This window comes from Nycticebus coucang, chromosome 1, assembly GCF_027406575.1.
Source record: "Nycticebus coucang isolate mNycCou1 chromosome 1, mNycCou1.pri, whole genome shotgun sequence".
NCBI lineage: Eukaryota > Metazoa > Chordata > Mammalia > Primates > Lorisidae > Nycticebus > Nycticebus coucang.
The window spans coordinates 30846262-30869624 of NC_069780.1; the positions used below are offsets into that span (position 1 = coordinate 30846262).

The 23363-nt window shown below is 38.0% G+C and overlaps 1 protein-coding gene across 2 annotated transcripts in view; it reads right to left on the minus strand.

The window, feature by feature from the left end:
• Positions 1-23363, minus strand: part of SLC9B1 (solute carrier family 9 member B1) — a 98579-nt gene that overhangs the window by 13730 nt on the left and 61486 nt on the right. For both annotated transcript variants that reach the window (XM_053558768.1, XM_053558690.1), the window contains exons 9-10: positions 8129-8235; positions 6857-7006 (exon numbers count right to left, since the gene is read on the minus strand). In XM_053558768.1, coding sequence (XP_053414743.1) covers positions 6857-7006; positions 8129-8235 — 257 coding nt within the window. The remainder of the gene's footprint in view (positions 1-6856; positions 7007-8128; positions 8236-23363) is intronic.

Consider the following 23363-nt stretch of genomic DNA (forward strand, 5'->3'; position numbering starts at 1 on the left):
TATCCAGAAACATTACTGTATTTTTTGATGACTTCTAGGAGTCTTGTGGTTGAGTCTTTGGGGTTCTCTAAGTATAAGATCATGTCGTCAGCAAAGAGGGAGAGTTTGACCTCCTCTGCTCCCATTTGGATTCCCTTTATTTCCTTGTCTTGCCTAATTGTATTGGCTAGAACTTCCAGCACTATGTTGAATAGTAAAGGTGACAGAGGACAACCTTGTCTGGTTCCAGTTCTAAGAGGAAAAGCTTTCAGTTTAACTCCATTCAGTAAAATATTGGCTGTGGGTTTGTCATAGATAGCTTCAATCAGTTTTAGAAATGTGCCACCTATGCCTATACTCTTCAGTGTTCTAATTAGAAAAGGATGCTGGATTTTATCAAATGCTTTTTCTGCATCTATTGAGAGGATCATGTGATCTTTATTTTTGCCTCTGTTAATATGGTGGATAACGTTTATGGACTTGCGTATGTTAAACCAGCCTTGCATCCCTGGGATGAAGCCTACTTGATCATGATGAATGACTTTTTTGATGATAAGCTGTAATCTATTGGCTAGGATTTTGTTGAGAATTTTTGCGTCTATGTTCATGAGTGAGATTGGTCTGAAAATCTCCTTTTTGTTTGGGTCTTTTCCTGGTTTTGGTATCAGGGTGATGTTTGCTTCATAGAATGTGTTGGGGAAGATTCCTTCTTCCTCAATTTTTTGGAATAATTTCTGCAGTACAGGAATAAGCTCTTCCTTGAAGGTTTGATAGAATTCTGGAGTGAAGCCATCTGGACCAGGGCATTTTTTAGTTGGAAGCTTTTTTATTGTTTCTTTGATCTCAGTGCTTGAAATTGGTCTGTTCAGGAGGTCTATTTCTTCCTGGCTAAGTCTAGGGAGAGGGTGTGATTCCAAATATTGATCCATTTCCTTCACATTGTCAAATTTCTGGGCATAGAGTTTCTGGTAGTATTCAGAGATGATCTCTTGTATCTCTGTGGGATCAGTTGTTATTTCCCCTTTATCGTTTCTAATTGAGGTTACTAGAGATTTTACTTTTCTATTTCTAGTAAGTCTGGCCAATGGTTTATCTATTTTATTTATTTTTTCAAAAAACCAACTCCTTGTTTCATTAATTTTCTGAATGATTCTTTTGTTTTCAATTTCATTGATCTCTGATTTGATTTTGGATATTTCTTTTCTTCTACTGAGTTTAGGCTTAGATTGTTCTTCTTTTTCCAATTCCATAAGATCTCTTGTGAGACTGTTGATGTGCTCTCTTTCTGTTTTTCGAATGTAGGCATCTACAGCGATGAATTTTCCTCTCGAAACTGCTTTTGCAGTATCCCACAGGTTTTGGTAGCTTGTGTCTTCATTGTTGTTATGCTCAAGGAAGTTAATGATTTCCTGTTTTATTTCTTCCGGCACCCATCTGTTATTCAACAGAAGATTGTTTAATTTCCATGCCTTTGGGTGGGGTTGAGCATTTTTGTTAGAGTTGAGTTCCACCTTTAGTGCCTTATGGTCTGAAAAGATACAAGGCAAAATTTCAATTCTTTTGATTCTGTTGATATTTGTTTTGTGTCCCAGGATATGATCAATTTTGGAGAATGTTCCATGGGGTGATGAGAAGAATGTATATTCTTTATCTTTGGGGTGGAGTGTTCTATATGCGTCTATCAAGCATAGTTGTTCTAGGGTCTCATTTAAATCTCTTATATCTTTGTTTAATTTCTGTTTAGATGATCTGTCCAACTCTGTAAGAGGTGTATTAAAGTCCCCTGTTATGATGGTATTATCAGATATCATATTGCTCAGACTGAGTAAGGTCTGCTTCAAGAATCTGGGAGCATTTAAATTGGGTGCATAAATATTTAGAATTGAAATGTCTTCTTGTTGTAGTTTCCCTTGACCAATATAAAATGACCATCTTTGTCTTTTTTGACTTTAGTTGCTTTAAATCCACATGTATCTGAAAATAAGATTGCAACTCCTCTTTTCTTCTGAATTCCATTTGCCTGAAAAATTGTCTTCCATCCCTTGACTCGGAGCTTTAATTTGTCTTTTGAAGCCAGGTGTGTTTCTTGCAGACAGCAAATGGATGGCTTGTGTTTTTTAATCCAGTCAACCAATCTATGTCTCTTCAGTGGGGAATTCAAGCCATTAACATTTATTGAGATAATTGATAAGTGTGGTAGTATTCTATTCGTCTTATTTGGTGAGAGTCCATTGCTTAGTTTTATCTTTTGCATCAGTGTGGAGGTTAGGCTCTGTCCTTTGATTTCTGAGTTCTTACTTTGCTGCTGATCCATTGTGGTGGTCAGTGTGCAGAACAGGTTGAAGTATTTCCTGTAGAGCTGGTCTTGTTGTGGCGAATTTCCTCAATGTTTGTATATCCGTAAATGATTTGACTTCTCCATCAATTTTGAAGCTTAGCTTAGCAGGGTACAGAATTCTGGGCTGAAAATTCTTCTGTTTAAGTAGATTAAAGGTAGATGACCATTGTCTTCTTGCTTGGAAAGTTTCATTAGAGAAGTCTGTGGTCACTCTGATGGATTTGCCCCTGTAGGTCAACTGGCGCTTACTCCTGGCAGCTTGCAGAATCTTTTCTTTTGTCTTGACTTTGGACAGGTTCATCACAATGTGTCTTGGAGAAGCTCGGTTAGAGTTGAGGCGACCTGGGGTCCGATATCCCTCTGAAAGCAGTGTGTCAGAATCTTTGGTGATGTTTGGGAAATTTTCTTTTATAATATTCTCTAGTATGGCTTCCATTCCTCTGGGGCATTCTTCTTCCCCTTCTGGAATTCCTATAACTCGTATGTTGGAACGCTTCATAAAGTCCCATAATTCTGACAGTGAACGTTCTGCTTTCTCTCTCTTCTTTTCTGCCTCTTTTACTATCTGAGTTATCTCAAAAACTTTGTCTTCTACCTCTGAAATTCTTTCTTCTGCATGGTCTAACCTGTTGCTGATACTTTCCATTGCATCTTTAAGTTCCCTGATTGACTGTTTCATTTCCTTCAGCTCTGCTATATCCTTTTTATATTCTTCATATCGTTCATCTCTGATTTGATTCTGTTTTTGGATTTCCTTTTGGTTATTTTCCACTTTATTAGCAGTTTCCTTCATTGTTTCCATCATTTCTTTCATTGTTTTCAACATGTGTATTCTAAATTCCCTTTCTGTCATTCCTAACATTTCTGTATAGGTGGAATCCTCTGCAGTAGCTACCTCATGGACCCTTGGCAGGGTCGTTCTGGACTGGTTCTTCATGTTGCCTGGAGTTTTCTGCTGATTCTTCCTCATGGGTGATTTCTTTTATTTGTTTCCTTGCCCTAATTTTCCTTTCACTTCCTCTTGCTCTTTAAGATCTTGTGCCTGTGGACTAAGGGTTACAGGACCAGAAGGGTGAGAAGATGGAAGAGCAAAAAAGGGATGAAAGAAAGGAGGACCAAGTGATAAGAAAAAAAAAAAAAAAATGAAAGATAGAGAAAGGAGAGGGGGTAGGGATAAGGAATATTGACAAAAAGAAGAGAGGCACAGAAAGAGGGAGACAGGGCAATATAGGTGTACAGTAGGATACTTTGACACAAACTTAAAAAACCCCACCTTCTGGGGGTGCCCCAGTTGGGTGGTTCCCTTGAGGTCAGCAGCTCTTTGCTAACCTGATCAGACACAGTACCCCACCTCCACCAAGTAGAGAGGAAAGACAAAAATGCTATAAATCAAACCAAAACAAGCAAACAGAAAACTTTACGGGGATACAATGGGGTGAAAAACCAAATGATAGCGGTAGAAACACTAGCAAAAATGAAGTTGTAGTTATTAAAAAAGGCAGCAATGGGAAATTATAATTAAACTAGAAAAATTGAGAAAGAAAAAGGGATCTGTATGGAAAAGATTGAAATTAAAAAACAAAAGAACATCAACAACGTCAAAATAAACAAACAAAAAAAAAATACACAACCAAAAACAAAGCAGTTTGTATATGTTATTGAATATTGTCTGGGCAACACGTGGTCTTATGGGGTATGAGATGTTAGTCACAGTTCTGATACGACTGGAGGCAGCTGATTTCTCAAACCCCAGCAGGTAGACACCCTAAATCTCTCTTCAGCCCACTTAAAAGGCACTTTGAACTTGTAAACTTGCTGAGCAGAAGCTTTCCCAGCTTTCTTGCTGGAATCACTGCTGAAGTGGCTATCCACTTACCCAGGGTGCCAAAACCGGTCTCACTCTGCCCCTGAGGGTTAGGGCTGCAAGGCGGCTCAGACCCCACCCTTAGGCTACTTGGTTGCTGGGTTACCAGCTCCCACCCGTTTCTAGCTCTGCGACCCTGAGGGCGGAGCTTGCCGGGGCAGATCACTGACAATGGATCCGTGTGACCCACCGCCAAACACTATTAGCTCCGTCTGGCTCAGCGGCTCAGACTGGGGCCCTAGACAACGGCCAAAGTTCTCCGCACTCCCGCTCAGGCCTTCCCCAAGGCAGTTCAACTCAGTGCCAAGTCCAAGGACATCAAAACAGTTCACAGGTAAGGCCTTTCTGGTTTGCAGTCTCGCTGCTACTGAACTTACAGTTGTGGGCGGGTTTAGACGGATTGAACACACGCGACCACTTGCCGGTTTTCCACTGTTTTAGTCCTCCTCTTGGGGTCCAGAAGTCTCTCGCTGACTCCCTGTAGCCTCATAGGAGTGATGATAGGCAGTTCCCACCAGCCAGAGATGCCTGGAGTCCTATCTCCCCCGACTCACGGTGCCCAGATGCAAGGAAGCTGTTACTCGGCTGCCATCTTGCTCCGCCTCCTGTTTTATAATCCAGGAAGGCAAATGGAAAGTACACAGGGAGGACAATGAACTGTGGCAAAGCCTTTGTCATATGATAGTGACCTTTCGAGAACGGAGCAGCAACGGAGTGGAGTGTCCCCGTGCCCGTGCCTGCTCCAACTGGCTGCAGGCTGGGCAGAAAACCCCTCCCTCTCCTACTCTTCCTCCTACTTTCCCCTCCTCCTCCCTGGGGCCCCCGGCCGAGCGCTGCTATTCCAGGCTTGGACCGCAGCTGCGCGTGTGGGGGTGGGGTGGCCGCACAGGGACCACCGCGCCCGGAACCCCCAGAACCCCTTGACCGCCCGCTGGCTACAAAAGTAGCGCGAGCAGAGGTGGCGCGCAGGGGAGGGCAAAATAGATCATTTCTTAAAGAAGCAATTCCATTTCCAGGAGTCTATCCTGCAGAAGTACTTATGCAAAAAGACACAAATAGTACTGTTCATGGCAGCACTCTTGTAATAACAAAAAATGGAAGAAAATCTAAATATTTATAGATAGAAGACTGGTTAGGAGAAATAATTCTGGAAAGTGGATTTAATATTTAGGAATCGTGGGGGATAAAAGAACCTTTTACATTTTATTCTACGTATTAATCTCTTATCAGCATGTTTTCCTAGATTAATTATATAACTAAAACTTTAATGAATAAAATCATTAAGTTGATAACAGTTACATAATTATAATACATAAAACTTGGGAAAACGGGAAAACTGATGTGATAACTCAACTCCTTTTTTTTTATTATTAAATCATAGCTGTGTACATTAATGCGATCCTGGGGCACCATACACTGGTTTTATAGACCGTTTGACACATTTTCATCACACTGGTTAATGTAGCCTTTCTGGCATTTTCTTAGTTATTGTGTTAAGACATTTACATTCTACATTTACTAAGTTTCACATATACCCTTGTAAGATGCACTGCAGGTGTAATCCCATCACCCTCCCTCTGCCCACTTCCCCCCTCCCTCCCCTCTCTTTCCCCCTTCCCCCTATTCTTAGGTTATAACTGGGTTATAGCTTTCATGTGAAAGCCATAAATTAGTTTCATAGTAGGGCTGAGTACATTGAATACTTTTTCTTCCATTCTTGAGATACTTTACTAAGAAGAATATGTTCCAGCTCCATCCATGTAAACATGAAAGAGGTAAAGTCTCCATCTTTCTTTAAGGCTGCATAATATCCTATGGTATACACATACCACAATTTATTAATCCATTCGTGGATCGATGGGCACTTGGGCTTTTTCCATGACTTAGCAATTATGAATTGGGCTGCAATAAACATTCTGATACAAATATCTTTATTATAATGTGATTTTTGGTCTTCTGGGTATATGCCTAGTAGAGGAATTACAAGATTGAATGGCAGATCTATTTTTAGATCTCTAAGTGTTCTCCAAACATCTTTCCAAAAGGAATGTATTAATTTGCATTCCCACCAGCAGTGTAGAAGTGTTCCCTTTTCTCCACATCCATGCCAACATCTCTGGTCTTGGGATTTTGTGATATGGGCTAATCTTACTGGAGTTAGATGATATCTCAAAGTAGTTTTGATCTGCATTTCTCTGATGATTAAGGATGATGAGCATTTTGTCATATGTTTGTAGGCCGTGAGCCTGTCTTCTTCAGAGAAGTTTCTCTTCAAGTCCTTTGCCCAGCCTGCGATGGGATCACTTGTTCTTTTCTTGCTTATATGTTTGAGTTCTCTGTGGATTCTGGTTACTAAACCTTTGTTGGAGACATAACCTGCAAATATCTTCTCCCAGTCTGAGGGCTGTTTGCTTGCTTTACTTACTGTGTTCTTGGCTGTGCAGAAGCTTTTTAGTTTGATCAGGTATAACTCAACTTCTGATTGCATTTAGTATATCTCTAGGTGCTTTTCCTCCAGGTTTATTTTCTTGATTGATTCCTATGTTTCCTTGAGGACACAAAAACTTTTGAAACATCTTCTTACTAGAAAAAGGGGAATTCCTAAATGTCCATCCCAGATGTAAAACATTCAGTTATTTTACCTTTTAATAAAATAGTGTATTAAAAATATTCACCTTTTCTTTGGACCATTTTGTCCCTGCAATGACAGTCAACATTAGTGTGCATAGTCCTCCAGCTGCATGTAAGCCAATGCGTTGGCTGCCCAAGACAGCAGAAACACACACACTCAAAACAAGGAATGCTCGCTTTGTTGAAAGTTTTTCCTAGAATTAGACAGATAGAAATAAATTTACATTAAATATATAACGTGAGATTTGACACTATCATTTATTTTTAACCCTTTGATACCATGTTATATTTAATGTCTAAAATTTTCATTTTCTTTCTCACCAAATATTTTAGCAGACTTGCTAAAAGTATTAAAAGTGGCAATTTTTAAAGTTTCATCTTCTGTCACATCTCTGATACTCTTATCAGTATAATAATTAAAGTATTACAGTACTTTAACTGTAAATGAGGATGGAAAATAGAGACCCATATAATCTTCACTTCCATATAACATATCCATGAATTCTAAAATATAAATTTTTAGATATCTCCTTTGTCAAAATAATTGTTATAGGTAAACTAGGACGGAAATTATGGAAATACAAAAGTAATGGTAAATTATTTAAGGTAGGAAAGGGTTCAATTTAATAGTGTCGCTTTTGTCAAAGGAGAGAGAGAAAAATTTAAGTCAGAAAGTAAGCAGAGATAAATGGAAACCTATTTCCCAAAAAAATGTTTAGGGGAAAATTTGGGAGAAAAGATTAGGAAAAATTGTCGAAACGTCAATAGGCAATTTAGTGAAGAAAAGGATGGTATAATGCAGGGAAATACCCTGAGTTAAGTACATTCCTCTGATATTTCTTTCCATTTCTTTTGAGACAGAGTCTCTCTAATTCACCCTCGGTAGAGTGGTGTGGCATTACAACTCACAGCAAGCACAAACTCTTGAGCTCAAGCGATTCTCTTGCCTCAGTCTCCCGAGTAGTTGGGACTACAGGTGCCCACCACAATACCCAGATATTTTTTGCTGCAGGTGCCATTGCTGTTTAGCTGGCCCAGGCTGGGTTTGAACCCACTAGCCTCAGCGGCTGGCGCCCTAGCTGCTGAGCTACAGGCACTGAGCCCTTCTGATATTTCTTATTTGCCAAATTAGGAAGCAGAGACTTCAAAGAAAGTCACTACTGTGCTCAGTTTTAACCACAGAGTAGGCATAAGAGGCTACTTTGGGGGAGAGAAAGTTTTAAACTTAATACTTCATGGATCTTCCCAAAGTTCAAATTTTTGAAAGAAATGTGTAATATCACACTTGTACAAAAAACATTAATTTTTCTATCTACCTGATCTCCACTTGGAAAATATTGCACAAAAAATCCCAAAACAGTTCCTGCCAGCACACCAATAAGTACATCCCGTAAAGAGGATAAAACATTATTAATTACACCACCTGTAAAGGCATACAATAAAGAAAACATTACACAGAGAAATATTTTCACATACATTACACATCAGAAAATCAAATCTAGGTGGTTCACAAAGAAAGGTTAAGTATTTTATAGAACAAATACATGGACTTTTAATAGTGACATATGAAAATAGAGAAATAGATCTAGTCAATAAATTAGGTATATGCTGTCAAGTAATTCAATATACACACAATTCAAAAACATTCATTGTACAAATAAGCCAAAAAACAAAGAATTAATAAGCTACAATGCGTTCTTCTTATGCAGCCAACCTAAAACACCAGAGAAAGACTGATAAAGGGGTCACCTGTGGTTCTTAGTACATGGCTAGTAAGGACTAAATTAATGATTCTTCTCTTATACACTATTATAAAAAAGAAATAAATTTAACATAAAAAGAATTTAACAATAACAACACAAAAACTTTTATTCCAGCAACAATCCTAGAAATATCCAAGGGTTGACTGAGTCTCCAGTATATTTTATATTTAAGAATATTAAGATTTCCAAATTTATGGTTCACTATCATAAGTAAAAAGTAAAAAATAAACAAAAAAGCTGATTCTGAGTCAAACAAAAAATTCAGTTATGCTCTCGGTATTGGACTAACTAAAAATAAGCAAATTTTACACGTTTTTCTAATAAATATAATAGAAACAGGGTGTCATCAGCAAGATGGCAGAATGGGAAGCTCCAAACCTGATTTCCCACAAAGACACCAACTGAACAACAATTTTTGGTACAAAAAGCCTTCATGAAACTTTATGAACCATTAAGAAGTTTCCATACTACATGCAAGTGCAAAGCGAAGAAGAGTGGCATTATACTCATGATAGCCCTTCCTCAGGCTGAAACAGGTTGATGTAACTAGGAGAAAACACCCAATTTATGGCCTCATCATGGAGGTAAACAGAAGAGTAGAACATTTTGGGGACATTTTCTGATGTATTGGTCTTTGTCTTACCTAACTCCCAACCTGAATACTCCTGTTATTTGTTCATTTATTTCAGATTAATCTGAGGGTACAAATGATTAGTTTACAATATTTGCATTTGTTAGGTAAGATGCCTCTTGTAGTGAGTGATGCTCCTCCCCTGGAGGTGTGCCATGCACCTTTGTACTGTACCCGTTAGGTAAGAGCACACCCATCCCCCTCCATTTTCCACTGTACCCTTTCCTTTCAATCCCCTCACCTCAACTTGATTTGTTTTCTTTTGTAGGGGCCTGTAATAGTTTGTCTATTGGCTTCATATTAGCATTGAATACATCAGATACTTGCTTTTCCATTCTTATGATACTTTACTAAAGAGAATGTTCTCCAACTCTATCTAGGTTAAAAAAAAGATATAAAGTCCCCAACTTTTCATGGATGAATAGTATTCCATGGCATACATATACCACAGTTTATTAATCCATTCATGGGTTGACTAGCACTTGGGTTGATTCCACATTATAGCAATTGTAAATGGAGCTGTGATAACCAACCTGCACACTTTGGATTCCTGGGGCCACTGATAACAAGAAAGAGGTCAGAGACATGCTGGCCTATGAGAGAACCTGCAGTACCATAGACAGACACCAGAGAAAGAAAGACTCCAGACTCCATGTATTCAACGGCAAACCTCTCTAACTGGGCTATTGCATGCATAAACCCAGAGAAGATGTAGCCCCAGAAAAATTTTCACAGGCCTGTAGAATCTATAGCCAGGTTGATTGGTGAAGGTCTTCTTTGTGAAGCCAGTCAATAAAGACTGGGAGAGGTGGTAGTTTTTCAAATGCCCAAATACCTGCAAAAAAATAACAAGGCATAAGAAGAAACAGGGGAACCTAATGATGAAATTAAAGAAGCAATAAGAATTTTCAGAAACCAATCCTAAAGAAATGGAGACTTATGAATTACTTGTCTTACTAAGAAGCCCAGTGAGAACACAAATAGACGACTAAATGATTTCAAGAAATAATGCACAAGAATTTCAACAGAGATCAAAACTATTTAAAAAGAACCATACAGGAACTTTGGAGCTAAAGAACACAATAACCAACTTAAAAAAATTCACTAGAAGGGATCAGCAGCAGACTGCATCAAGCAAAAGAAAGAATCAGTGAAATTGGAGAAAGTTCATTTGAAATTATTGAGTGAGAGGAACAAAAAGGAAAATGAATAAAGAAAAGTGAAGAGTACTTAAGGGACTTGTAGGTTGGCATTATGGGAGTGCCAGAAGGAGAAGAGAGAGAGAGAGAAAGGGACAGAGAGCCAACTGAAGAAATAACAGCTGAGAATTTCTCAAATTTGAGAAGGGAAATGGAAATATAAATTTGAGAAGCTGGAAGAACTCCAAGAAGAATATTCCCGCAAAGACCTATATTGAGATACACTGTACTCAAACTGTGAAAAGTCAAAGACAAAGAGAGAATCTTGAAAAAAAAAAAAAAAGAGAGAGAGAGAAAAGCAACTTGTCACACACAAGGGAGCTGTCATAAGATTATTAGCATTGGTAGGGCTGCAAACTAATACAACCTTTATGGAAAGAATACGGAGAATTCTCAAAGTACTAAATGTTCACCTTCCATTTGATCCTGCCATCCCATTATAAGGTATCTACTCAGCAGAACAAAAATAATTTTACCACAAAGACATTGGCACCAGAATATTTATTATAGCTCAATTCATAATTGCCAAGTCATGTATGCAACTCAAACACCTATCAATCTATGAGTGGATTAACAAATTGTGGTATATGTATACCATGGAATACTATACAGCTACAAAAAATACAGAAACTTTACATCTTTTATGTTTACCTGGATGGAGTTGGAACACATTCTTCTTAGTAAAGTATCTCAAGAATGGGAAAAAATTATCCAACATACTCAATACTACTATGAAACCACTATATAAACACTTATACACTCATACGAATGATAAAACACAAATATAGTCTGCCAAGGGGGAGGTGTGAGGAGGGAGAAGGAAGTGGAAGGTGGGAGAGCAATTGGTGGGAGGAGGCAGGGCATTTGGTGGAATATCACCTAATGTGCACAATGCAAGCATGTATTTCAAAATAACTAAGAGTAAACTTTAAATGTCTTACCACAAAAAATAAGTAAGTGAGGTGATGGCTATGTTAATCAGTTTGACTTAAGCCTTCCACACTGTATATCAAATCATCACATTGTATACCATAAATTATAGTTATTATTTTAATTAAAAATTAATTTAAAAAGATTATTAGCATAATTCTCAGCAAAACCTCACAGTCTAGAAGGGGATGGGATGATATAATCAAAGTGCTGAAAGATATCCATAAAACAATAAACAAAATGGCCATAGTAAGTCCCTCAGTATTAGCAATTACTTTAAGTGTAAATGGATTAACTCCCAAAGCAAAAGACATAGATTTACTGCATGGGTAAAAAAAATCCAACCTTGTATGTCTACAAGAGACTCACTTTAGATCTAAAGATACACAAAGGCTGAAAGGGAAAAGATGGAAAAACTATTTCAGGCAAATGATAAATAAGAGAGAGCAAGAGTAGTCACAAATATGACAGAAAAAATAGTCTTTAAGTCACATACTGTCAAAAAAGACAAGGACTTTATACAATTATAAAAGGGCCAATTGACCAGGAAGATATAACAATTATGAATATATCAGAGTGCACAAATATACAAAGCAAATATTGACAATTGAAGGGAGACATAGCAGCACCATAATAGTAGAATATCCCACTTTTAATAATGGATAGAACAATCATCCCAAAGATCAATTAGAAAAATGAGTATTTGAACATTGTACATAGAGCAATTGGACCTAACTGACATATACAGAGCACTTTACCAATAACAGAAAAATGCACATTCTTCTCAAGTGCACATAAACCTCCAGGATAGATGACACAGAACAGTCTCAACAAATTTAAGGAAACTGACCTAGTACCGAATATTTTTTTGTTACCATAATAGAATGAAAATAAAAATCCATAGCAGAAAGAAAATAGGAAAGGAACGAATACGTGGAAATCTAAAAATACGCTTTTAAACAATCAGTGTGCCTGTGATGCTTAATGCTCAGTGTCCACTAGACTGTATTGAGGGATGGTTAGTGAAGCATTATTTCTGGGTATGTCCATGAAGGTGTTGCCAGAGGTGAATGATGCATCAATCAGTAGACTGAGAGAAGAAGACTGGCCCACAACGTGGGTAGCACCATTCAACTAGCTATGGGCAAGCTAGAATAAAGAATGCAGGAGAAGAGGGTCAATCAGCTTGCATGGACTTTTTTGTACATACTTTCTATAAGAGTAGTATGCATTTTTCTCCTCCTGACCTTGAACACCAGACTCCAGGTTTTAGCCTTTGGATTCTAGGAATTATACCATCAGCCTCCTGTGGGCTCTGAGGCCTTCAGTCTCAGAGTGGGGGTTGCACAGTCTGCTTCTCTGGTTTTGAGACTTTCGAAGTTGGTCTGAGCCACGCTACCAGCTTTTGCAAGCTGAAAAATTTCCACAAAGCCTTGGCACCTGTAGCTCAGTGGCTAGGTCACCAGCAACATACATGAGAGCTGGAGGGTTTGAATCCGGCCAGGGCCTGCCAAACAATGACAACTACAACCAAAAAATAGCTGGGTGTTGTGGCGGGCACCTGTAGTCCCAGCTACTTGGGAGGCTGAGGTAAGAGAATCACTTAAGCCCAAGAATTTGCAGTTGCTGTGAGTTGTGACACCACGGCACTCTACTCAGGGCGACAGCTTGAGACTCTTATCTCAAAACAAAAAAACAGAAAGAAAGAAAATTTTCCACAAAAAATAATAGGGTAAACTTTAAATTATGTTTTTTCTACCACAATAAAAATATAGTTGTAAAAAAATGGAAACAGATCAATTTAGTATTTTTAAAAATTTGGCTGTAATAAAAGTATCATTTCTACTAGTTGAGAAAGATGTACTGTTAACAACAGAGTTGAAACAACTATCTAATATCTGACTAAAAATAAAGTTAATGTATCTACTATATTCCAAAATATAGATGTACTAACAATTTAATGTACAAAATAAAACTTTAAATGTCCTTAAACTTTTTAGTAAAGTTTATTTACATTGTCATGACATAAAAGAGGATTTTCTAAGCAGATATGGGGGCTGTGCAGAATATGAAAAATAGTATCAATAATGGCTACTTTCCAGACAGCCCTCATATGTACTTGGTTTTTCACTTTCTTTGTTCCTCCACAAATTCGGTTTAATCTCTATAACCATGTTTTCATAGCTTCCTATACTATGTAATAATCATCCTACTAGTAATATTTTCTTTAATTTATAAACTCTTTGAGCACATGGACCACGTGATCTTGTTTTTCTGCTGTACTGGGAAGCAGTAAAGAAGAGTAGTTAAATGTGTGGGTCAGGGGTCAGACACTAGATTTGTATTTCTGGCTCCACTACTTACTGGAACTGTGACCTTAAACAATTTACTTAACTTTTGTTCCTCAGTTTCCTTACTTGTAAATGAGTGAAAACAGGTATGGAACCAAGAGCAAGTACCAGGCAATTACTCAATAAAAGCAAGATTTATTCTCAGTGTTTGACACAGTGGCTGGCATAATGAAAGAGGAGAAGACAAAATATTTGTTCAAAGAATGACTGATACCAATCATGAAGGAAAACTTTGCCAGAATTGACAACAAAATTTATAACTTCTGAATGGTAAACATAGAGATTCAATTAATACACAACTTACAAATGGGAAAAACTACAGTATATAAAACAGAAGGTTATCATTCTTAATTTTATGTAGAATCTTGACAAATCAAAATGCACAAAAGATGAAAGATGCAAAAGGCTTTCAAGAAAAGCAACTTAAAAAACTTTCCAAAATGCCAATGACCAATAAATAAGAACAATTGTTAACAATACTATTACTCAAAGTACTTCATTTAAAGAGGTACCACTTCTACCCACCTAAGTAACAAAAATGAGAAAGAGAAGAAATACCTAGCTTCGAATAGGATGAGAAAATGGCAAGCTTGAAACCTTGAAGGACATTATATGGTGGCAATATGTTTCAAAAAGCTCACAATTGCAGAAAGATCATTCACCTGAGCTCTCTTAGAACTGGGGGAAAGAGAGAATCTAGCCATACCTTGTACAGTTACCTTACCCAGAGACACATCTCAGGGAGCATGGCAAGGAGGTGGTGAGCTGGATACAGCCTATGATATGGAGTGATGGAAATCTGATGAATTAGGCAAGTGACTGCTGCGATTGGCTGATACCAGCTACGCCCCTCCCCCCACAGAGGTCCAGGATGGGAGAAGCCTTTTCGGAATTTTCAGTTGTTGGGGGAAGCTGCACCTTGAGTAGAAAACGGAAGAGTGGGCAGAGTTGAACACTACACAGCAGCCAGATTTGAATGCCAGTTGTAGTGGATTTGCCATACACGTTTGGTGGCTGGCGAGGCAGCCATACTGTGAAGATCTCAGGACCAGGGGGCTGCTATTGTGGAAAGGTCGTGAGACGGTCTTAGCAGGGGGCTAAACCATGGCTGTCTTAATTACTCCACTCTTGGGATAGGCTGAGGGACTCCTGCGCCCCATGGGAACTGGATTCAGGGGCACTGAGACCTGCCCCTGAAGGATTCTCTCTCTCTCTTTTTTTAGATAGTCTTACTCAGTCGCCCTGGGGTTGAGTGCTCTGGCATCATAGCTCACAGCAACCTCAAACTTTTGGGTTCCAGTGATTCTTTTGTCTCAGCCTCCCAAGTAGTTGGGACTACAGGCACCTACCACAATGCCTGGCAATTGTTAGAGACCAGGTCTTAGGCTGGTTTCGAACTCCTGAGCTCAGGCAATCCACCCACCATGGCCTCCCAGAGTGCTAGGATGACAGGTGTGAGCCATTGCACCTGGCCTGATCCTGAAGGATTCTTGTTGAGTTTTAAGATCCCAAACTGGCAGGGTCTGAATGTTGAAGAAACAATCAGGAGATCACTGAGGGCAACTAAGTTTAGAAATAGGATCATAGAGGTTGCTGGCTGTGCTATCTAATAAAACCACAGTGCCACCTGGTGTCTTGGTTACATATTGCACATGCTATCATTAAGAGCAAGAACTTCTGTTTGAAACAAAGGAGGCAGTGAGAAAGAAAAAGAGGAACAAGGAGGTGAAAGAGAAAAAAGAACAGATGAGGTGGAACCAACATAAAAATTCAGGCAACATGAAAAACCAAAACAGAGGAACTCCCCCAAGGGACCATGAGGCAGCTACTGCAGAAGACTCCACCTATAAATAATTAATGGATTTGACAGGGAATTTAAAATATGGATGATATGGGCGGTGCCTGTGGCTCAGTCGGTAAGGTGCTGGCCCCATATACCGAGGGTGGCGGGTTCAAACTGCCCTGGCTGAACTGCAACCAAAAAATAGCCGGGCGTTGTGGTGGGTGCCTGTAGTCCCAGCTACTCTGGAGGCTGAGGCAAGAGAATCGCTTAAGCCCAGGAGTTGGAGGTTGCTGTGAGCTGTGTGATGCCATGGCACTCTACCAAGGGCCATAAAGTAAGACTCTGTCTCTACAAAAATAAATAAATAAATAAATAAAAAATAAAAAATAAAATATGGATGATAAAGACAATAAAAGGAATGAATGAGAAAATGGAAAGCCAAAACCGAAAGACGGAGAAGAGCTATATAGAATACAGAAAGGATATGGCGGAGCTTAAGGACATGAAGGACATAACCAGGGAATAGAAAGAGGCAGTAGAAAGTATAAAAAATTGGTTAGACCATGGAGAAGAAAGAACCTCAGAGTTAGAGGATAAAGTTTAACCCAGGTAGTTAAAGAGGCAGAACAGAAGAGAGAGAAAGCAGAACAGGTGCTTAGAGAACTATGAGACTCCATGAAGTGTTAGAACATATGAATAATAGGGATTCCTGAAGAATAAGATTGTCCCAAAAGGAAGCCCTACTGGAGATTATCGTAAGTGAAAACTTCCTAAGTTTTGCTAAAGACCCTGACACACTCCTTTCAGATGGATATTGAACCCCAGGTCATCTCAACTCAAACAGAACCTCTCCTAGACACGTTGTAATGAAACTGTCCATAGTCAAGATGAAAGAAAATTCCACACATGCCAGCATTAACCCTGAACATAAATGGATTAAATGCTCCACTTAACAGATACAGATTGGCAGAAAGGATAAAAAAATTATCCAACTGTATGTAGCTTAGAAGAAACCCACTAGACCCATAAAAACATACATAGACTGAAATTAAAGGGGTGGAAAAAGATATTCCATGCAAATGGAAACCAAAAGCAATCAGAAATAGCTATACTTATGTGGGATAAAACAGATTTTAAATCAAAATCGATAAAAATAGACAAAGAAGGTCATTATATAATGATAAAGGTTTCAATTCAAAAAGAGGATATAATGATCCTAAACACACATGGACCCAGCATTGGGAGCCCCAAATTTGCAGAACAATTTCCCACTTTTTTAAAGGGGTTGGTTGCATCTTGCTGAGTTGTTTGAGTTCCTTGTAGATTCAGGATATACGTCTCTTGTTGGACACATAGTTCGCAAATATTTTCTCTTACTCTGTAGCTTGTCTATTTACTCTTTTGATTATTTCTTTTGCTGGGCAAAAGCTTTTTAATTTAACTAAGTCCCATTGTCTATTTCTGTTTTTATTGTACTTGGTTTTGCAGTCTTACTTCAAATTCTTTGCCTAGGCTACTGTCAAGAAAAGTTTTCTTTGTTTTTTTTTTCCAGGATTTTTATTGTTCAAGTCTTGCAATTTTCTTGCTTATTGTTCAAGTCTTTAATCCATCTTGAGTTAATTTTTGTGTATGGTGAGAGATAGAAACAAGTTTTCTTCTGCATGTGGCTATCCAATTTTCCCAGCACCATTTATTGAACAGTGTGACCTTTCTCCAGTGTATGAGACAGAAAAAATTTTACTTGTCTTGATACCATAGAGGTGGCCTGAGAAGATGCCCTTTGAAGAGTCAGTATATTCTGTGCTCCGGAGCAGCCCAAAGTGCTTTAAAGCCATTCAATCTGTTTTGTTTGCACACCCAGTCCAGTGGTGGGGAAGGGGTATGTGTTTCAAGGCAATCCATTCTGCACTCTGCTGAGGAAAGCAAAGGGCCTTCTATGAAGGGCAAAACTTGAATAACTGGATGTGTGGGAGAGCAGAAATTCAAAGAGCATCTCCACAACCCACAGTCCTTTTCCCAATAGTGTTAACTCTGCATTTTTACAGTGTGTAGGATGTATGCAGTTTTTAGATATTACTCATATATTATATGGGGTGGGAGGGATGAAGTGGGAAAGAAGGGAGATGAGTAGGATCATTTTGGTTAAAATTTGGGTCTTGATTGGGGAAACAGTGGAATAATGGAAAGAACAGACAACTAAAGGTTTGCTTTTATGTCCGTAATATTTTACCTTTTCAAAAAATGTCATTTGCACCACAAATGTGGACTGTGAGAGACTATTTAAAAACTGTGAATGCCTGAAACTTGTAAGCCAAGGTGGTCTCTTAGTCACAAAGGACTAAGCCAGCTCATAAGTTACCAAAGCTGCCATACCTTATGGAGATCAATATAGAGATTTCTCAAAGAATTAAAAGTAGATCTACTATTTGATCCTGCAATCCTACTATTGGACAACTATCCAGAAGAAATCATTATATCAAAACAACACCTGCCCTCATCCATTTATCACAGCACATTTCAAAACCACAAAGTTATGGAACCAACCTAAATGCCCATAAACTGATGAATGGATTAAGGAATATGGTATACATATGTCACAGAGGAATATCAGTGATAAGCAAGAATAAAATGTGTTTTGCAGCAACTTGGATGGAACTGGAGGCCATTATCCGAAGTGAAGTAACTCAGCATGGAAAAATAAATACTACCTGTTTTTTGTCACAAGTGAGAGCTAAACTGTGGCTACACAAGGGCACGTAGAATGGTATAATGGACACTGGAGACACACAAGGCAGGGTTGGGATTAGGTGAAGGATAAAAAATTACCTTTGGGGTACAATGTACACTACTTAGGTGATGGGTATACTAAAAGCCCAAACTGCACCACTATACAATGTATATATGTAACAGATTTTGACTTACACCCCTTTAATCAATACTAAAAAAAAATTTTTTTTAAAGATGCTTTTAAAGATGCTTCACATACACACAAAAGAGAAAAGCGTGGGTGAATTTACCTCAAAAGGGTCAGAAGGAAAAGATTCTTTTCTTCTGGGTGTGACTATCACAGATTTTATTTTTATCTTTTCCCCTTTTCCTCTATTTATTCATATTTTCTGATTTTAAGAGAAACTATACATATTACTTTTCAAATTAAAAAATATTTTTGTGTTTCAATAATACAGAAGACTCAATTTCAACCACTGCAGTTATTAAAAGTGTTACTGATGCATAAATGTTTACTTTTCCAATTTCTGCAGTGACTTTCAAGACGAAATATCACCTTGGGAATCACCAGTTATCTATAAAGATGGTCAAAAGAGTACATTTCAAAAATATCTGCTAAAGTATTAGTAATACTAATAATAGTATTACTTAAAATTTTCCAGTGAGATAACAATCCAGGCTCAGCATACCTAGCTCAGTGAGTAGGGCACTGACCACATACACTGAGGCTGGTGGGTTCGAGCCTGGCCTAGGCCTGCTAAACAACAATGACAAATACAACCAAAAAATAGCTGGGCATTGTGGTGGGCACCTGTAGTCCCAGCTACTCAGGAGGCTGAGGCAAGAGAATCATTTAAGCCCAGAAGTTTGAGGTTGCTGTGAACTGTGATGCCCTAGCACTCTACCTAGGGTGACATAGTGAGACTATGCCCCCCCCAACAAAAAATAACATTCCAAAGCAACATAATCAATTAAATAGGAATGGTAATAATATGGTTCATCAATTAATTGAAACATGATAATTAGAATGAAATCATCTGTGTTAAGTAATGGTTTCTTAAGCCACTGAAACCACTGAAATTCCTTTTGGGGTTAGAATAAAATTTTTTTTTTTTTTTTTTTTTGAGACAGTCCCACTATCTTGCCCTTGGTAGAGTGCCAAGGCATCGCAGCTCACAGCAACCTCAAACTCAATGGCTTAAGCGATTCTCTTGCCTCAGCCTTCCAAGTAGCTTGGGAATATAGGCACCTGCCACAATGCCCAGCTAATTTTTTTTTTAAATTAAATCAAAGCTGTGTACATTAATGCAATCATGGGGCACCATACACTGATTTTACAGACCGTTTGACACATTTTCATCACTCTGGTTAACATAGTCTTCCTGAGATTTTCTTAGTTATTGTGTTAAGATATTTATATTCTACATTTACTAAGTTTCACATGTACCCTTGTAAGATGCACTGCAGGTGTAATACCACCAATCACCCTCCCTCCGCCCATCCTCCCCTCCCTCTCCCCATTCCTCATATTCTTAGGTTATAACTGGGTTATAGCTTTCATATGAAAGCCAAAAATTAGTTTCATAGTAGGGCTGAGTACATTGAATACTTTTTCTTCCATTCTTGAGATACTGTACTAAGAAGAGTATGTTCCAGCTCCATCCATGTAAACATGAAAGAGGTAAAGTCTCCATCTTTCTTTAAGGCTGCATAATATTCCATGGTGTACATGTACCACAATTTACTAATCCATTCATGGATCGATGGGCACTTAGGCTTCTTCCATGACTTAGCAATTATGAATTGGGCTGCAATAAACATTCTGGTACAAATATCTTTGTTATAATGTGATTTTTGGTCTTCTGGGTATATGTCTAGTAGAGGAATTATAGGATTGAATGGCAGATCTATTTTTAGATCTCTAAGTGTTCTCCAAACATCTTTCCAAAAGGAATGTATTAACTTGCATTCCCACCAGCAGTGTAGAAGTGTTCCCTTTTCTCCACATCCACGCCAACATCTCTGGTCTTGGGATTTTGTGATATGGGCTAATCTTACTGGAGTTAGATGATATCTCAAAGTAGTTTTGATTTGCATTTCTCTGATGATTAAAGATGATGAGCATTTTTTCATATGTCTGTAGGCTGTAGTCTGTAGTCTGTAGCCTGTCTTCTTCAGAGAAGTTTCTCTTCAAGTCCCTTGCCCAGCCTGCGATGGGATCACTTGTTCTTTTCTTGCTTATATGTTTGAGTTCTCTGTGGATTCTGTATTAAACCTTTGTTGGAGACATAACCTGCAAATATCTTCTCCCATTCTGAGGGCTGTTTGCTTGCTTTACTGTGTTCTTGGCTGTGCAGAAGCTTTTTAGTTTGATCAGGTCCCAGTAGTGTATTTTTGAAGCCGCTTCAATTGCCCAGGGGTCCTCCTCATAAGATACTCGCCCATACTGCTTTCTTCAAGGGTTTTCCCTGCACTCTCTTCTAGTATTTTTAGTTTCATGTCTTAAGTTTAAATCTTTAATCCAGTGAGAGTCTATCTAAGTTAATGGTGAAAGGTGTGGGTCCAGTTTCAGTCTTCTATAGGTTGCCAGCCAGTTCACCCAGCACCATTTGTTAAATAGGGAAACTTTTCACCACTGAATGTTTTTAATTGGCTTGTCGAAGATCAAATAACAGTAAGTAGCTGGATTCATCTCTTGGTTCTCTATTGTGTTCCAGACATCTACTTCTCTGTTTTTGTGCCAGTACCATGCTGTTTTGATCACTATTAATTTATAGTATAGTCTGAGGTCTGATAGAGTGATTCCTCCTGCTTTGTTTTTATTTCTGAGTAATGTCTTGGCTATTCAAGGTTTTTTCTGATTCCATATAAAACGAAGAATTATTTTTTCAAGATCTTTAAAGTATGACAGTGGAGCTTTAATAGGGATTGTACTAAAATTGTATATTGCTTTGGGTAGTATGAACATTTTAACAATGTTGATTCTTCCCAGCCATGAGCATGGTGTGTTTTTCTATGTTAACATTTTCAGCTATTTCGTTTCGTAGAGTTTCATAGTTCTCTATATTTATAGAGATATTTCACGTCCTTTGTTAGATAAACTCCAAAATATTTCATCTTCTTTGGCACTACTGTGAATGGAATAGAGTCCTTAACTGATTTTTCAGCTTGACTATTGTTGGTATATATAAAGGCTACTGATTTATGAATGTTGATTTTGTAACCTGAGACACTGCTGTATTCCTTGATCACTTCTAAGAGTTTCGTAGTAGAATCCCTGGTGTTTTCCATATATACAATCATATCATCTGCGAAGAGCGAAAGTTTGATCTCTTCTGACCCTATATGGAAACCCTTGACCACCTTTTCTTCCCTAATTGCAATGGCTAAAACTCCATTACAATGTTAAAAAGCAGTGGAGACAATGGGCAGCCTTGTCTGGTTCCTGATCTGAGTGCAAATGATTTCAATTTAACTCCATTCAATACGATATTGGCTGTGGGTTTGCTGCAGATGGCCTCTATCAGTTTAAGAAATGTTCCTTCTATACCAATTTTCTTAAGTGTTCTGATCATGAAGGGATGCTGGATATTATCAAAAGCTTTTTCTGCATCAATTGAGAGAATCATATGGTCTTTGTTTTTTAATTTGTTTATGTGCTGAATTATACTTATAGATTTACATATATTGAACCAGCCTTGAGACCCTGGGATAAAAACGACTTGGTCATGATGTATAATTTGTTTGATGTGTTGCTGGATTCTGTTTGTTAGAATCTTGTTGAATATTTTTGCATCTATATTCATTAGTGATACTGGTCTATAATTTTCTTTTCTTGTTGGGCCTTATCCTGGTTTGAGGACCAGGGTGATGTTTGCTTCACAGAACATGTTGGATAGTCTTCCTTCTTTTTCTACACTTTGGAACAGGTTGAGTAATATAGGTACTAGTTCCTCTTTAAAGATTTGGTAGAATTCTGACGTGAAGCCATCTGGTCCCGGACTCTTCTTCATAGGGAGGTTTTTTTATGGTTGATGCTATTTCAGAACTTGATATGGGCCTGTTCAACATTTCCACTTGATTCTGGCTAAGTCTTGGAAGGTGATGTGCTTCCAAGTATTGGTCAATTTCCTTCAGATTTTCATATTTCTGAGAATAAAGTTTCTTGTAATATTCATTAAGGATTTTTTGAATTTCTGAGGAGTCTGTTGTTACTTTGTCTTTGTCGTTTCTGATTGATGAGATTAGAGATTTTACTCTTTTTTTCCTGGTTAGGTTGGCCAAAGGTTTATCTATTTTATTGATCTTTTCAAAAAACCAACTTTTTGATTTATTGATCTGTTGTATAATTCTTTTGATTTCAATTTCATTTAATTCTGCTCTAATTTTGGTTATTTTTTTTCTTCTACTGGGTTTGGGGTTGGAATGTTCTTCCTTTTCCAGTTGACTGAGATGTCCCATTAAGTTGTTAACTTCCTCTCTTTCTGTTCTCTTGAGGAAGGCTTGCAGTGCTATAAAATTCCCTCTTAGGACTGCCTTTGCAGTATCCCAGAAGTTCTGATAATTTGTGTCTTCACTGTCGTTTTGTTCCAGAAATTTGTGAATTTCCTTGTTAATCTCATCTCTGACCCAGCTATTATTCAGTATAAGGTTATTTAACTTCCATGTTTTTGTATGAGTATGCAGATTCCTGTTGTTACTGAGTTCAACTTTTATTCCATGTTGGTCCAAGAAGATGCAAAGAATAATTTCTATTCCTTTAAATTTACTGAGGTTAGACTTGTGACCTAAGATGTGATCGATTTTGGAGTATGTTCTGTGAAGTATGTGTATTCAGTTTTGTTGAGATGAAATGTTCTATAGATGTCTGCTAAATCCAAATGTTAGATGGTTAGGTTTAAATCTAAAATTTCTTTGCTTAGCTTCTTATCGGAGGATCTATGCAACACTGCCAAAGGAGTGTTGAAATCTCCGATTATTATGGAGCTGGAGGAAATCAAGTTGCTCATGTCTGTTACAGTTTCTCTTATAAATTGAGGCGCATTCTGGTTGGGTGCATAAATACTAATAATTAAAATCTCATTATATTGAATATTACCCTTAACAAATATGAAGTGACCATTCTTATCCTTCCTTCCTTTTATTGGTTTAAAGCCTATTGTGTCTA